This window comes from Rattus norvegicus, chromosome 14 (assembly GCF_036323735.1).
Source record: "Rattus norvegicus strain BN/NHsdMcwi chromosome 14, GRCr8, whole genome shotgun sequence".
Lineage (NCBI taxonomy): Eukaryota > Metazoa > Chordata > Mammalia > Rodentia > Muridae > Rattus > Rattus norvegicus.
In genome coordinates this window covers 20,601,824-20,619,843 of record NC_086032.1, presented here as the reverse complement: position 1 = coordinate 20,619,843, position 18,020 = coordinate 20,601,824, and the positions used below count along the sequence as shown (strand labels likewise).

General features: G+C 37.3%; 1 protein-coding gene across 1 annotated transcript; it reads right to left on the bottom strand.

Annotated features, from left to right (window-relative positions):
- Positions 1-10,782: 10,782 nt before the first annotated feature.
- On the bottom strand, positions 10,783-18,020 carry Csn2 (casein beta). The gene is made up of 9 exons (NM_017120.3): positions 17,981-18,020; positions 16,251-16,313; positions 15,505-15,531; positions 15,366-15,386; positions 14,371-14,394; positions 14,240-14,281; positions 12,556-13,080; positions 11,953-11,999; positions 10,783-11,109 (listed from the first exon to the last, which is right to left on the bottom strand). The coding sequence occupies exons 2-8, from the start codon at positions 16,299-16,301 to the stop codon at positions 11,994-11,996; spliced, it is 696 nt and encodes a 231-aa protein (NP_058816.2). The 5' UTR covers positions 16,302-16,313; positions 17,981-18,020; the 3' UTR covers positions 10,783-11,109; positions 11,953-11,993.

Genomic DNA, 18,020 nt, shown 5'->3' with positions numbered 1-18,020 from the left:
TTTGATGAAGCTAAACCATCAATAAATTATTTGTCTTAGTCATTGTTTTAAAAGTTGTTTTAAGATTTTTATTATTTAGTGATTTCATTGTTAACATGATTTTTTCTGATCAAGGCTCAACTTTATTGCAAAGCAGCAGGCTTATAAAGGCAAAATCCATAAGCCCAACCCCTAGACATAACTGATGACATAAATCACCTCATGCCAGCAGCCAATGGCATAGGCTTCCGTTTCTCGGCACGGGTCTCTCTATTTTTTTCTTGGATATTTTATTTATTTACATTTCAAATGTCATCTGCTTTCTGGCCTCTCCCATACCCCTTTCCCCTTCCCCTTGCTCCTATAAGGATGCTCCCACTACCACCCACCCACTCCAACCTCAATGCCCTGGCATTAAATGACATCGGGGAAATGAGCCTTCACAGGACCAATGGGCTTTTCGCTTTTCCTCCTACTGATGCTAGACAATGTCATCCTCTGCTACATATGTGACTGGAGTCATGGGTCCTTCCATGTATACTCATTGGTTGGTGGTTTAGTCTCTGGGAGCTCTGGTGGTGTCTGGTTAGTTGATAATTGTTGTTCTTCCTATGGTGTTGTAAATCCCTTCAGCTCCTTCAGGTTTTCTCTAATTTCTCAACTGGGGTCCTCTTGTTCAATGGTTGGTTGCAGCCATCCTCATCTGTATCAGTAGGACTCTGGCAGAGCCTCTCAGGAGACACCCATACTAGGCTCCTGTAGGCAAGCACTTTTTGGCATCAGCAGTAGTGACTGGGTTTGGTGGCTGCATATGGGATGGATCCTCAGGTGGGGCAGACACTGGATGACCTTGTCCTCATTCCCTGTTCCAGTCTTTGTCCCTGTATCTCCTCCATGAGTATTTTGTTCTCTCCTCTAAAATGGAATGAAGCATCCACATTTTTGTCTTCCTTCTTCTTGAGCTTCATATGATCTGTGGATTTTTTTCTTAGGTATTCCAAGCTTTTGGACTAATATCTGCTTATCAGTGAGTGCATACCATGTGTTCTTTTGTGACTAGGTTACCTCACTCAGGATGTTTTATTTGTGATTGAGTTACCTTACTCAGGATAATGTTTTCTAGTTCCATCAATTTGCCTCTGAATTCCCTGAAGTCATTTTTTTGATAGCTGAGTAGTACTCCATTGTGTGAATGTACCACATTTTCTGTATCAATTCCTCTGGGTTCTTTCCAGCTTCTGGCTATCATAAATAAGGCTGCTATGAACATAGTGGAACATGTGTCCTTGTTATATGTTGGAGCATCTTTTGGGTGTATACTCAGGAGTGGTATAGCTGGTTCCTCAGGTAGTACTATGTCCAATTTTCTGAGGAACCTCCAGACTGATATCCAGAGTGGTTGTTCAATCCCACCAACAGTGGAGGAGTGTTCCTCTTTTTCTACATCTTTGCCAGCATCTACTGCTACCTGAGTTTTTGATCTTATCCATTCTGACTGATGTGAAGTAGTATCTCAGGGTTGTTTTGATTTGCATTTCCCTAATGACTAAGGATATTGAACATTTCTTTAGGTACTTCTCAGACATTCAATATTCCTCAGTTGAAAATTATTTGTTTAGCTATGTACTCCATTTTTAATAGTATTATTTGATTCTCTGGAGTCTCAGTCCTTGAATTCTTCATATATACTGAATATTAGGCCTCTTACCATTTCCAATAGCAACTCCTAGAAGTCAATTCTTTTTTAATATTATTTTTCTATTGTATGTTACATGCTGATTGCAATTTCTCCCCTCTCCTTTCTACCACCCCCTGCTCCTACCTTCCTTCTTTCTTAAATCAATTCCAATTCCTTTTCCCTTTGAAAAGAAAAAAAGTATAAAATAAGACTCCCAGGGATATTCACAGCACATGTCCTACAAAGTTACAATAAGACTAAGCACAAACCCTCATATCAAGGCTGGATGAGGTAGCCCAATAGGAGGAAAAGTGTCCCAAGCACTTGTGAAGAGTCAGAGGCAGCCCCTCCTCCCATTGTTGGGAGTCCCACAAGAACACCAAACTACACAGCCATAAGGTATATGCAGAGGACCTAGCTCAGACCCATGTAGGTTCCTGGATCTTTATGAGTGCCCATGAGCCACCATCACTTGATTTTCTGGGCTAAGTTTCACTAGTATCCTTGAATGCACTAGTTCCTATAATCCTTCATCCCTGTCTTCTATGGGGTTAACCTGGCTATGTCTAGTGTTTGGCTATGGGTCTCTGCATCTACTCTCATGAATTGCTCGATAATACCCTTTGATGAAAATTGAGGGAGGCACCAATCTATGAATGTAGCATGTCATTAGGAAACATTTTATTGATTCCCCTTCCATATTTGGGCTGTCTTGACTCTGGTTCCTAGCAATCCAGGAGGTTTCAGATGTAGGCACCTTCTCTTTTTGGGGTCCTCAATTTGGACCAGTCATAGGTTGGCCACTCACATGAGTTCTTTGTCACTATTGCCCTATCACATATACATCTTGCAGGCAGGAAATGTTGTAGGTAGATGTTTCTGTGGATGGGTTGATGTTCCAGTCTCACTGATAGAACCCTTGCTTGGCTATAGAAGATGACAAATTTTGGCTTTGTATCTCTCATTTACTAGTAGACTTTGCTAGGTCCATGCTCATAGATTCCAGTGATTTTCCACTGCACTAAGATTCTACATCATCCCCTTAATGTCACCAAATTCCAAGGGTCTCTGAGTTCTCTCTCTCTCTCTCTCTCTCTCTCTATATATATATATATATATATATATATATATATGTATATGTATATGTATATATATGTATATATATTTCTCTCTCTCTCTCTCTCTCTCTCTCTCTCTCTCTCTCTCTCTCTCCATCCATTCTACTCCTACTCTCCCACAGTTGCCTCCTGTGCCAATGAATTAAAGGCTATTCCCTAATTTTCTTCTATTAGATTCATTGTATCTGGTTTTATGTCAAGTTTTAATCCACTGGAACTTGTATTTTGTGCAGAGTAGCAGATACAGATCTATTTGCATCCTTTTACATGCCAAAATCCAGTTTAATTGGTACCATTCTCTTTTTCTCCATTTTAGATTTCTGGCTTCTTTATAAAAAAATCAATGTCTATGGATGGAGAAATTGAGATGAAAGCATAGAGTTAGTGATTGATCACTCTGAGGGAGTAATACTTGATTAATTGAGCCAGTACTCCTTGTGACTAGCAATATACTCTCTGTACTCTTTAAACTCTTTAAATTCTTTGGGTGCAGACAAAAACAAAAAATGGAAAAAATCATACACATGAATGCACACACTGAATGAATGAACCAAGACAGCTCCAACAAGTTCATATACATACATACATACATACATACATACATACATACATACATGCAAAAAGACAGACAGACAGACATTCACACACTGAGTGAATGGAGCAAAGTTCTAATGACTTTACACATATACACATACAAACATATTTGGTGAGTGGAGCAAACTCCAATAAGCAAATTCCAACAACCATACATACACACACACACACATTTGATAGATGTATCAAAGTTCCAAAATGCTGCCTCCATTTTACACACACACACACACACACACACACACACACACACACACACACACACATTTGGTGGATGGAGCAAACTGTAACTTACTGGCTCCAACAACTTTATTCTTTCTTTTAGTTTTTTTATACCATTCAAGACAAAGTTCTGTATGTAAGAAAAAAATTACCTCATATCTACAAGTTACATATTCTCTAAAAACAGTCACCACAAAAATCAGATTCTTTAAAAACAGATTAAAATCATTACACGAAATAAGATTACAATAGGATTATTATGTATTCTTCTTTTGAACTCATACCTAACTAAACATTTCCCATCTATCTTTCTCTTCACAAGCTCATTATAACTCCAAAGCAATAATTCTTTCATCATTGATTAACAAAATTTAAGCAAGCCAATCCATAGTAGCATTTTTTTCTGATGCTTAGCTAACAACGATTTGTATTTACCAAAAACAAATTATCATCTGTCTTACATCTTATCTTTGAAGTCTTGTTCAGCTAAACTAGCTAATCATCTGTTCTTTGTTCTTCTACTCATAATAGAATTGTTTACTCTTTATTCATATCCCTATCTTTTCATGGTGCACACTGAAACCTATTTCCACATCTCCAGATGACAAGATCCAGGAACTCAGAACCAACCTAGAATTAATGTTTCTTTAATCATTAACTTGTACCAAACCTATTTTTATCTTTCAAGGACAATTATATGCTTGTAACACATGAAAGCTCACTGTACTCCTTTCTAACTTATGCAACCCTCATTATTCTACAAGGAAGGGGACTGTTCTGCTTAGTTCTAACTTTATTATATCTTTCCAAATAAACAACTTAAACCATCTTCTTAAACTTTCTATTACCAATTCTAGCTTCCTAAAACTATTTAAATCAAATCAGAATATCTATAAAATTATTAACTCATCTGAACAACATTATTGCATGAAAGTTCATCTAAATATTGATCTGCAGGAAAATTGCCAAATAGAGTGAGCCATCACTCATTAAGTAATCACACCAAGCTATAGGCAATGAGGGTCTTCCCATGCATAAGGACACCAAAAAGATATAGCTATGACAAACAGAGAAGATATGTCAATAACAAGAAACAATCCTGAGCTGAAGCCCCTGTGGGCTACGACTCTCCAGTGTACACCTATCATAGCTATGCAAAATGATGGGCTATCTCAAGGAAGCTCACTTTCCTATTGAGGCAACTCTTGCAAGCCATATGCCAATAAAAATTCAGGTATACAAAGATACATGAATTTATATTTGAATTCAACTTGAACCCATTCATTAACATGGTTGTACTTATACAAATACCATAAGGTGTTTTTATTACTATAGTTCTGTAGTACAACTTGAAATTAGGGATGGTGGTACATCTGTATATTCTTTTGTTGTACAAGATTGCTTTAGCTATCCTGAGATTTTGTTTGTCTATGTGATGTTGAGAATTGTTCTTTCAAGATCTGTAAAAAAAATTGTATGCAGCAGAAGGATGGATTCTGTTTCCACATGCATTCTGTTAGTCTGTGTCCATTTATGGGGGTATTAAGACCATTTATATTGGTTGGGGATTTAGCTCAGTGGCAGAGCACTTGCCTAGCAAGTGCAAGGCCCTGGGTTCGGTCCACAGCTTCGAAAAAAAGAAAAAGAAAAAAAACATTTATATTGAGAGATATCAATGACCGATGAATACTCATTCCTGTTACTTTATTGTTGTTGTTGTTATTGGTGTTGTTATTTTATTGTTGGTGGTGGTAGTGATGGTGGTGGTGGTGTGTGTGTTTCTCTTCATTTGGTTGTGCTGGTATGAGAAGCCCAGCTCCCCCTAAACAGCCCAACCTCCCTGTCACCACATCCTGGTCCACAATGCAGCTCTGCTTTACCAGAGACCATGCTGGTACCAAAACCTCACATAATCTTCCTGTTCAATCCTCCCTCTGAACTTGCACAGCCTTCTCCCAACAACTTCATATCCTTGTCATTATATCCTGGCCCATAACACTAGCCAACAGGTCATACGAGCTACCAGAATCCTATTAGAGACACCCTGCTTGACCATAGGATACACCTACCATTAGAACTGCAGGTCAGCCATGTCAGAAGACCAGAGACAAAACAAAAAGCAAGAGAAAATACATCTATCCAGAATAGACAAACTAAAGAAATTGACACCTAAACCTATAACCCAAACCCAGACGCCTAGACACCATTGGAAGAACACAATGAACAAGTGTCCAAGAATATGTCTCCACCAGACCCCAGCTATGCTCCCACAGCAATCCTGGTTATTCAAACACAACCAAAGCACAAGAAAAGTGACCTTAAAACCAACTTCATGAAGATGATAGAGACTCTTAAAGAGAAAATGAAATTTCCAGGGAAATACAAACACATCATTGGAGGAAATGAATAAAACTGCTCAAGACCTAACATGGAAATAAAAGAAATAAATAAAAAGATAAAAGCTGGAGAGGAAAAATCTATGTAAGCAAACAGGAGCTACAAACAGAAGCAGCATTAGCACCAGAATAGAAAAGATGGAAGAAAGAATCTCAGGCATAGAAGACGTGATAAAAGAAATTGATATGTCAATCAAAGAAAATGTGATATCTGAAAAAAGTCCTGACAAAATATCTAAGAATCTCTCTCTCTCTCTCTCCCTCTCTCTCTCTCTCTCTCTCTGTATATATATATATATATATATATATATATATATATATATATATATATATGGAATAGAAAATGGAGAAGAAGCTGAAAGACTCATAAAATATTTTTAGCAAAAGCATAGAAGAATAATTTCCTAACCTAAAGCAGGATATGTCTATAAAGGTACAAGAAGCAACAAATAGATTGAGCCTGAAAAGGAAGTATCCTCAACATACAAAACAAAGTCAGATTATCAAAACTGTAAGAGAAAGACACTAAGTAATATATAAAGGCAGACCTATTAGAACCACACCAAATTTCCCAATGCAGACTATGTCCCATGCTGTAAATGGACATTGTGACCAAGGCAACTCCTATAAAGGACAACATTTTTTTATTAAATTGTGTATTTCTTATTTACATTTCGAATGTTATGCCCTTTCCCGGTTTCCGGGCAAACATTCCCCTAATCCCTCCCCCTCCCCTTCTTTATGGGTGTTCCCCTCCCCACCCTCCCCCCATTGCCGCCCTCCCCCCCCCACAATCACGTTCACTGGGGGTTCAGTCTTAGCAGGACCAAGGGCTTCCCCTTCCACTGGCGATCTTACTAGGATATTCATTGCTACCTATGAGGTCAGAGTCCAGGGTCAGTCCATGTATAGTCTTTAGGTAGTGGCTTAGTCCCTGGAAGCTCTAGTTGCTTGACACTGTTGTTCATGAGGGGTCTCGAGCCCCTTCAAGCTCTTCCAGTTCTTTCTCTGATTCCTTCAACGGGGGTCCTATTCTCAGTTCAGTGGTTTGCTGCTGGCATTCGCCTCTGTATTTGCTGTATTCTGGCTGTGTCTCTCAGGAGCGATCTACATCCGGCTCCTGTCGGTCTGCACTTCTTTGCTTCATCCATCTTGTCTAATTGGATGCCTGTATATGTATGGGCCACATGTGGGGCAGGCTCTGAATGGGTGTTCCTTCTGTGTCTGTTTTAATCTTTGCCTCTCTATTCCCTGCCAAGGGTATTCTTGTTCCCCCTTTTAAAGAAGGAGTGAAGCATTCACATTTTGATCATCTGTCTTGAGTTTCGCTTGTTCTAGGCATCTAGGGTAATTCAAGCATTTGGGCTAATAGCCACTTATCAATGAGTGCATACCATGTGTGTTTTTCTGTGATTGGGTTACCTCACTCAGGATGATATTTTCCAGTTCCAACCATTTGTCTATGAATTTCATAAAGGCATTGTTTTTGATAGCTGAGTAATATTCCATTGTGTATATGTACCACATTTTCTGTATCCATTCCTCTGTTGAAGGGCATCTGGGTTCTTTCCAGCTTCTGGCTATTATAAATAAGGCTGCTATGAACATAGTGGAGCACGTGTCTTTTTTATATGTTGGGGCATCTTTTGGGTATATGCCCAAGAGAGGTATAGCTGGATCCTCAGGTAGTTTAATGAAAGGACAACATTTTATTAGGACTGGTGTACAGGTCCAGTCCACTATCATCATAGAGTGAAACATGACAGAGTCTAAGCAGGCATGGCTCTGGAAGAGCTGAGAGTTCTGCATCTTGTTAGGAAGGCAAACAGGAGAAGATGGATTCTCGGGCAGCTAAGAGGATGTTCTCAAAGCTCACCCCCAGATTGACACACTTTCTCCAGCAAGGCTAGGCTTCCTAATAGTGCCACTCCCTTGGTCAAGCGTCCTAAAACCACCACATTCCACCCCCTGGCTCCCATAGGTTTGTTCAAACACATAAGTCTTTGGGTAGCATACCTAACCATAGCATAATACATTTAGTTCAACTTCAAAAGTCACATAGTCCATAACAATGTCAACAATGTTAAAAGTCTGAACTTCAAAGTCTCTTCTGAGATTCATGTGATCTCTTAATTGTAATTCCCTAAGATATTGAAAAGCAGATCTCATGCCTCCAATATCATGCAGGGTGTACATTACTATTCTAGACATTAGGCTGAGGAAAAAACTGAACCAAATAAGACAGAAAACCAGGTTGGCAAACTCCAAACTGCATTTAAAGAGGTCAAAGCCCTCTATAAATCTCCCAACCTTTCAGTTTTATTGACTACAACACAATTCTTTCTCTGACTGGTTCCACTCCCTGTTAACAGCTTTCCTCAAGCAGGTATCCCAGGGCTCTGACATCTCTAACAACATGGGATATCCAACTTCAGCTTTCTAGCTTCTTGTTCTGCTGTCTAGGATCCAGAGATGATCTCCTGGGCTCTCCTAGAGGTCTTGGGTCACTTCTCCAGCTCTGACCTCTGTAGCACTCTAGGTTTTACTTGACTCCACTCCACTGCTGCTGCTGTTCTTGGTGATCATTCCAGTGAACTGGCATCTCTAATTCATTGGCATCTCCCACTGCAACTTGACTTAACCAGTAGCTTCCCATAAGCTCTCTTCACAGTGCCAAGCCTCAATTATTTTGTATGATTCTTTCAGTCCTAGGCTGTCAACTGCAACCCAGGCTACACCTTCACCAGTGGCCTTCCCTGGCTTCTCATAATGCTTCCCTTAGCTGCTCTCCATGACTCCTTCACTCCTTCAAAACAAGTACCACCTGGGTGACTCTTACACATTACCAAGTACAGCTGCAGCACAAGGTACAATCTCGGCTATCTCTGGAACACAGATTCTTTGTGCTCTCGACAAACACTTCCCAGAAGATTTCACCCGAGTGACAATGGTTTCTTCTTATTAACCACTAATTTCTTACCTCTAGCTAACCAGCATCAATTGTCCCAGTAGTCCCTTCTATTCTAGACTCTAAAGGCAGAGTCACATGGCCAGAGCTACAGAGTTCTGCTGCTTGCTGGGGGGTGGCCCTCTTGTCATAGAGAAACGCATTATAATAGTTAAGGAGAAGATGACAATACTCCACCAATGTAAACAAATAAGGATACAGACAATGGGCATTAGAGAAATTAAAGCTGTGCTTCCTTGGCTGAAACACTTTGTGGATATACTGACAAAATTCAAAGGCTCTATTAAGCATAGAGACATAAAAGCATATAAAAAGAGCAGCTTAAATCAGAAATTTATTTTCTGAACTACAAAATAAAGTGCAAATATGTCTTTGTAGTCTGTCAAATAGATCAAAGGGTATGCTTGTCAAATCTCTCATTAACTTGTGATGTTAACTGCATTTTCCTTTCTTTCACTCGTGTCACCAATATCTTGCTCTTTTCCTCTATTTTAGCAGATATTTACCCTATATTACTCTATGTGCCTCTCTCTCTCTCTCTCTCTCTCTCTCTCTCTCTCTCTCTCTCTCTCTCTCCTGCTTATACAATAAGAAAAGATGACCTGTTGAATTAAAAGTCAAATCTACAACAATATGATGCCACCTCAACTATACATTCAGTTACTTGATTTTCAAATAAAGTTAAAATCTGAGATTCTAAAAAGATATGGATCTTGAATGACACTGATCCAGAATTAATGATGAAGAAAAAATATTAATTGATAATGATTACTAAGTTTCCTATTTGTGTTACAGAATAGGCTGTAGGTTTATAAGAGAAAGAACTATCTAAAATAACTCAAAGAAGTGGGAGAAACTTACAATTTCTACATTAAAGAGGTTGCTTTTCAAGAGAGACAGCTGAGCCCAAATAAGGCTTTATCCATAATTATAGTAAAATAAGGCTTGGGAAACAATGGAGATACAGAAAAAGTTACTCATTAGATGTGAGTTACTGCAGAAACTCAGAACATGAACTCTATATTGAAAACTGTTTAAATAAAAGGAATGATGTATAAATGAAAAAGTGATTGAAGGAGAGAGTTCATCACAACATAGCCAGGGACAAGTATAACGAGAACATCACATACAACTTACATTACTGGGCAACTGTTGCAAATACAGTTCAGATTGTGGTAGAATGTTGATATCTAGTATAAAGGGAATTCCAAGTTCAGATTGTATCACTTTATAAATGTAGAAATTGAAAGTCTGAGAGAGGAAGCACCCACTCCCAAACCCTTACTTAGCTACCATGTGACAGAGGTACAGAACAAACTTCGTATTTGAAACTATTTTGCTAGGATGACTATAAAATTTACTACCCAGTATAGGATCCTTCTGGATGAAAGTCACAGATGTAATAATTGCACAGCAAAATATGTTTAGGTCAATGAACAAATGAAATATATGCATCAAGCTAACTTTTCCTCTGCACCTTAGTATTTGTCTAATCATCATTTTAAAACACTGCATTTGAGTTCCAGATGCAATCATCTGGGTATGTTTGTTTTATTTTTCTCTTTTGGATTTTATTTATTTGTGCTTTATTTTGTTTTGGTTTTAGACAAGTTTTCATTAGGTAGCAGATTATTAGAACTCACTATGTAGATCAGCCTTGACTCAGACTCCTGGTTATCAGGCTTCAGTCTTTGATTCCAAGAAACACTGATGTGCCTCTCCTCAGTAGTTAATTAGATAATAGAATTTAATATCCACAATAAGCTTACATTAAAACCGAATAGTCTTTAGATAGTTTGGAAAATTATAATAAAGACATGACAACTGAAATATGCCTAAAGGATTATTTTATTGAAATGACTGGAAAGGAAATAGGTTCCCAAAGAAATAATAGTAAATCCAATTTTTCATGAGCTATTTTGTATACATTATTGACTTTCATTTAAACTCAATATTGAACATTTGTAGTATTATATGAAATATAATTGAGACACATATAGAGTCCATGGGTCAAATTCAAATGAATATCATATAATACATAGAATAAATAAAAGAATAAAATTTCTTTTTTTCCATGTAGTTTCATTCAGAAATATATCACTTTTGTAGCATGATCCCAAGATGAAAATGATTGTACATTTCCAGTTTCAGTCAATTCTGTGAAAGAAAGATGTAGAATCAGTTCTGTTGCGTTAAATCAGGAGTTCTCAACATTTCTGATGCTGTAGCCCTTTAGTACAGTTCCTCATGTTGTGGTGAACCCCAATCATAATTTTATTGATTTTATAGTTACTTCATAAATGTAATTTTGCTACTGCTATAAATCATAATGTAAATATCTGATATGATACCTCTGTGAAAAAGTCATTCAAACCCCAAGGGGCGTCTACCCACAGGCTCTATTGTAATGCTCTATGGAGCGTCTCCTTGGAGACATACAAACTCCTATTCGCTGCCACATCAGCTCTCAAGAGATTATTGCAGGATATATAATCTTTCTTCAGTGCCGAGAGGTTTTATAGTTTAGCATCTCAAAGCTATGTCCTTTGCTCTGTTGTGGCTCTAAATTCTTGGGTAACTTATTTTTGACTCATGAATGAAAAAACTATTTTAAATTCAATAAATAGAAAATGATGAGACCTATAGTCTATATTGGAATGAAAATTGACCTGTAACCAAAGCAAAGATGTATCCACATAAAATATAAGAAAACTCCATTTCTGCTTTTTTTTCACAGTATGATCATATGAGGTGTAAAGATAAAAGCTTTTGGAAGGAGACAGGCCTATACCAATGGCAGACAAATAAAATGAAAGTTCCTTGAAATATAAATTTTATCCAGTGTCATGTTGGTAAGAAGCAGTCAACCAGTGAAATCATAGTAGTACATGAATACTTTGATGAAATTTCTACTCTGCTGTGTCTATATAGGAGAATGAAATATAAAAAGACATAAAATATAAAAATTATCATTCTACTCTTTAGTTTCCAAGAACTTACCAAAAAAAAAATGATGAGGAGAAAATAACCCGGAAATCCTCTTAGACCTTAAATGCAAATATAGAAATAAGTAAATATACATTTTCCCTCTTAATCCAACACTTGCCTAAAGTGTGTGGCATGTGGCGAATGAAACATTGCAATCTTTTGACTCCATGTACAGACAGTCAAAAGAACAAATAAACTGCAATGTGTGAAATAATATATAAGCTCAAGCAAAATTTAGAACTCTGCAAAAGAAAATTTGTTACCAAAATCTAATAAGACTGGCAGATATAATTGTGGTTTAGTCTAGCTTAATATTCTGCAAGTCAGAATTCCAAATCTACCCATCAAATCAGTGTTCTTGTAATTATCTGTTCTCAAAATGCCATTACTTTTACCTAGATGACCAGTTATCTGCAAGTAACTCGGCAGTAGGCACTGAGAATTAGGTTGAAATGAAGATCTCCAGGTGATTCTGTTTTATAGCTAACCCTGAGGCTCATCTATTTATTAATGAGAGATATATCTATTCCTTCATTGTAGAGCTCTCATTTCCTCTCTTAGTGTCACCATCTATACATTTTGAGGAGAATTAAAAAGAAGAAAATTCAAACTTACAGAAGTGGAATGAAGTTGTTGAGTGGCAAGGAACTGGAGGGTGGGGTTAAGCAGAAGATCTAGGTACTGCAGAAGGTCTTGAACAGGCATACCTTGTTGGAAGAGGGGTGCTAGTTGCTGCACAAGGTACTGACTTTTGGACTGAGGAAGAGACAGCTGGGGCTGAGAAGAAACCACCGCGGGAGTCTGAGGAAAAGCCTGCACAATTTGTGCCTGGAGCTGGGCTGGAGACTGAGGAAGGTGCAGATTAGCAAGATCAAGACTGGGGATTTGAGAGTTAAAGAGGCGGAGCACGGTTTCAGAGTTAAGGAAGGGCATCTGTTTGTGCTTGGGAAGGACAGTGGCTTTAGCTTTAAGGAAGGATTCCAGTTCAGGAGAAATGATAGGCCCAACAGTTGGCACCACAGGGGGTTGAGCAATAGGCTGGATGTTTTGTGGAATGGGACTGCAAGAGATGGTCTGGGCATATGGAATGGCCTGGGGTTCTGACTGAATGCCGGAGTGAAATTTATTCTGGAGCACATCCTAGAAACAAAAGAACCTTTAGTCCACAATTTAGCAAAGTCGACATTCTTGATTAATTAATAATCTTTTACCCAATAATAAGCAACAGAATGAACAACCTCAAAAATCTTCATTTGCTTAAAAATCTACTTGGCCTAGATGAATACAGTGTCTAATGGCTCTAAATCTAGCAAGTTGAAGCCTGATGCAGGAGAATTGCTAATACTTTGAGACCAACCTGAGATAAAAAGTAAATTCTAGGCAATCCTGGAGTACACAGTAAGGCTTTTCATTTTAAGATACACAACATAAGAAAGCATTGTCTAGGGTCACATGAAGAAAATGAGTAAAGTGTTCTTAAGGGTTTTCTCCTAATCTATTCTACTCATGGATGAATTAAATAGTCCAAAATAAAACTGATGTTCAGGATTTCTCAAAATCTTTTCACTTTATCCCAAGCCACTTCTACATCTGTAGCTATTCATTTTGATATGAGAGGGTAGTGATTTCTCAAACCCTGTGGGATGATAATAGAACAAACTGTTTTTTATAATTGAAGGGAAATTAATTTTAAAAGGTTTAGTGGGATATCACTTTTTAAATTTTTATTTTGATCTAAAAGAATATGGTGTGAGCAGCAAGCAATTTACTTGGGAAAAAAATGAGTTAAACTATTTGATTCCATTATACCCCATTGGGTATATGACTAAAAGTGTGGTATGTTAATGGAATGTGATGCTATTTGGATAACCATTCATTTGAAGGCTTGCTCTGTTACTTTATGTCCCAGACTAAGCAGTGTAGCATTCAGTTGCTACACATATCTCACTGATCTTTTTTTGGACTAAAAATACCCTTAAGACCAGATAAACAAAAAATATAAATGCTATCATGAAGCAAAATCTGCATAAAAACCATTGACTCTACTGAAAGTCAGTTAACTACATGTATGAGAAATTCTTAAGAACGTTTTGGGCCTAGGAGTGAAGTACCTATACTACAAAGAGACTAATCAGCAAGAGTCTCCATTTGGCAGGTGGTCAGTTCAGTGCCACATTGGCAAAGGCTTGTGTTCATTATCAAGAGCAGATAACACCACTAGTAACTGCAGTCATGATGGAGAAAAGGTATTGATGGCCACACGCACTTTCTAGACAAGAATTCTTGATGGACAGTTTACCTCGGACTGCACCTGTCCCATGAGTTTCACCTTCTGAAGTTTCTGCCAGAAATAAACAATACGTGAAAATCTCAAACCTTTCATCTTCAAAAACAAAGTGTGGAAATAAAATGTAATGGGAAATAAAATACCTCATTGATATGTTCAACGGATTCCTTCAAGAAAGAAAGAAAAAAAACCATGTCATTTAGTTTTAGTGAATGGGCAATATTTTTCAATTCACATTGAAAATTAAGAAATTTAGTAAGTTATTGTGGCAGGTTATGAATGGGAAAAATTGATGAAACTTATATTTAAATTATTTAAAACATATTGTATAAACCTCTTTTATATAAGAATAGTGAGCACAGTCAAGACAGAAAAATAAATGAGCATGGTATACAAAGAGATATCCAAAGAATGCTAACTCCCTCTTCAACCGTGGTTCTTTCTCTACATAAGATCTTTAAATTCCATTCCTAAAACAAAACACACAAACATAGCTGAAAATACAGACTAATGACAATATACTGTAGTAATCACTCCGAGTTTACTAGCTAATATGCTAAGCTTCAAATGAACCATGAAAAATGAATACTTCCTCTGAGGCATTTGCAGCATTGCTAAGAGAAAATAATAAACAAATGCTAAGCTTTCGAAGTAAAGACACCTATGTGATACTCTCAGGAAAATTTAGGACTAAATCCTATCCTGTTGAGTCTTATTTACATAAATGACAACTTTAATAGCCAAGTATGTCCTTCTCCAAACCAGCCTACTAACTATAGAGTAAGCCTGTCATCTCTATTGGCATCAGTCTTTACTTGGTACTATAGCTCCTAGCCAATGAGTGTATCCCAAGAGGTAAACAGCGAATATTGAAAATCCAGGTCAGATCAGGGAGAGCTCACGGCAGTGAATAAGATTGTGAGCCTATAAAATAAGAGGGGTCGAAGAGGCAGTGACATTTCATTTAAGAAACTAATGGTGATTAGAACGTGACGCTATCCTTCATGAGGAGAAAATATTTTTCTCCTCCTAATATCATGTAAAGGGTATTTACTTAAGAAGCATATGGGTGTGAGCAACACAATATAACTCAACAGAAAGATGGCAATTTGCTGCCTCTGAGAGACAATTGCCTTACCTCACTGGAAATACTACCAGTCTGTAAACAAAAAAATACATACATATATATGTTAAATTATAGATCCAATTAGGACTTCAAGATCATTAAAAATGTAGTAATCTTAGAGTTGGAAATTTGTCTCAATAAAAACTCTTACCTCAGAGGACACAGTGAATGCATCCTTCTGTAAAAGCAAACAATTAAAAACATTATGTTACTATATCAACCCTGTTATTAAACATACTTTCTGCTTGATTTGCATGTCTTTTTATCTCTTTCAGAAATAAAAAAATTGATATATGGCTTTCATAATCTTGAAAACTTATATTTACAATCTCTTTGATATTTTAATAAGTTTTTATAGGTACATTATTATATTACATAAAGGTGTACATAAACTTTGACGGCTGGCAAAAGTTACTTTGCTTTCCACTAAACACTTTCTTATTATGCCTATGACTCTACTCAGAGCATGGCCACAATTCTGGATTGTATTTCCTCCTCTAAATATCTCTTTGGACAGGCACAGTAAGACTTGATCTGCTCATCTAAAGAGGTGCATGCACTTTATCATCAGACTGAGATACTCAAGCTGCACATGTGAGTCTACTTTTGTGAAGTCATGTTTATTTGATGTATTTCTATCGCCTTGCTTCAATTCTTATTTCTGCTTTTGTTGTTGTTAGAGAATTTGTCACACAATAGTGCAGTAAGCACTTATTTCAGCTTGGAGAGCCTACAGGAACTTTGAGACCCTGGGTGATTCTCAAACAAGCGGTGACTAAATAAAGCTATCCCAAACTCTCCATTGATTGCACATTAAAAGCTATCACTGCTGTTATTGTGTATAAGTGAGCAGACTCATCTCTACATCTTAATTACTTAGGAAGCTTCTCTACACACCTCCCTTGCAAGAGCAAGTGCCACAAGGCAGGCAAGGATGAAGACCTTCATGGCTGTCAAGTCCTGTGAATGAAGAGAAGAATTAGAAACAGATTAGTCAGCAACAAATCAGAATCTGCTCTGGTTCTTAAATACTCCTATTACTAAGCCCTACACTCAGACGTCAGCTGCGGCCATCATCAGCGTTCGTCAGTTCACAGCTCCTGCCATTCTTTTCTTTTTTAACTTTCCTTTGCTAACAGTTGCATGGATGCCTTACAAAAGCTATGGAGAATGCATAACTAGCCAAACATTCCACAAGTCATTCATTTTAAACTCCTGAGCACTTACAGGTGGCCAGACAATGAACAAAATATTAATATCTCAGTTCTATGGAGTCTCACATTCACATCTAGAATGAATTAGTAGACAAAGTGTATTAACTGTTTTGTTGCTTGTGAATTATCACAGCATGAAAAAATAAAAATTTAAATATATTTATAAAGCATTCTTTCCAATACTTGAAGGTGGAAAACTATCCCATTAGTGAAAAGAAGTGGGTTTGGTTTTTTGTTTGTTTTTCTGATGTATGTTGTATTATTCATTATCAACACTTTGTCTGAAGCTTCCTCCATGGGTTTCCACATAATCCAATCATCCTAGATTAAAAGAAAGTTGTGTCTTTGTGTATTTTAAATGTGGGGAGAATACCACTGCAGTTCTTGTATTTAAACCTTGGCATTTTATACACCAATTTTAAACCAGAACTTCACTGTTATGTGGTATGTTCTAAGCTACAGTTCTTTCAACTCATCTTACTTCAATGATCACTAGTTCTAAGTGAGTTCTGATAAAGACTGAAGGAGCTGAAGGGGTTTACAACCCCATAGGAAGAACAACAATATCAACCAACCAGACCCCCCAGAGCTCCCAGGAACTAAACCACCAATCAAAGAGTACACATGGAGGGACCCATGACTCCAGCTGCATATATAGCAGAGGATGGCTTTGACTGGCATCAATGGGAGAAGAGGCCCTTGGTCCTGAGAAGGCTTTATGCCCTAGTGTAGGGGAATGCCAAGGAGGGGAGGAGGAAAGGGGTGGGTAGTTGTGTGGGGGAACACTCTCATAGAATCAGGCTGGGAAGGAATGGAATAGGGGGGTCCTGGAGGGGAAACCAGGAAAGGGGATAACATTTGCAATGTAAATAAATAAAATACCCAATAAAAAAGAAAATAGAAGACTTTGTTTCTATTTTTTACATGGTTTCTAATATTTCTTGTAATACTATGAACTAGATCAAGAATTCCAAGCCCCTGGAAAAGTTTTATGATTACAATTTTCTTGCTTATAAACATGCAGTTTGCTTCTTCCAACAGCTATGCCATAAGTATCTATTTTCCATGATATAATTTGAGTGCATTACACTAGTAAAATACATCAAATCAAATAAGATAGCTTGTGTAGGAGATAATTCTTAGTCTCTCCTTTATAGTAGTCACTGGCTTTATATATTTTTACTACATTTACCCAATTTTATGAAGCCAGGGTCATTATAATTTGTACCAAATTTTTCTAGGCATTTCTGACTTTCAAAAGCCTGTCCTTGAAAATAATCTCACAGTTTTTTAAAATATCTATTTTCAGAAAGCTATATTTTAAGTAAATCTCTTCTTTCTATAACATAGTCTAGTATGGGTTTGAAATAAATAATGAAAATAATATTTCAAACTTACGTCTGAAGTTCTTACCTTTAGCGGAGGACAAGAGAGAAGATGAAGCTCAGAGGAT

Bases quoted from the DNA above. Each gene is read 5' to 3' on its own strand.
- Csn2 (NM_017120.3), bottom strand. From the start codon at position 16,301: ATGAAGGTCTTCATCCTTGCCTGCCTTGTGGCACTTGCTCTTGCAAGG. The intron at 15,532-16,250 runs GTGTGTAGAGAA...TTGCTTTTACAG, and splicing joins CACTTGCTCTTGCAAGGGAG to AAGGATGCATTCACTGTGTC. The intron at 14,282-14,370 runs GTATTTTATTTC...TATTTCTGGCAG, and splicing joins CCGTTGAACATATCAATGAG to AAACTTCAGAAGGTGAAACT.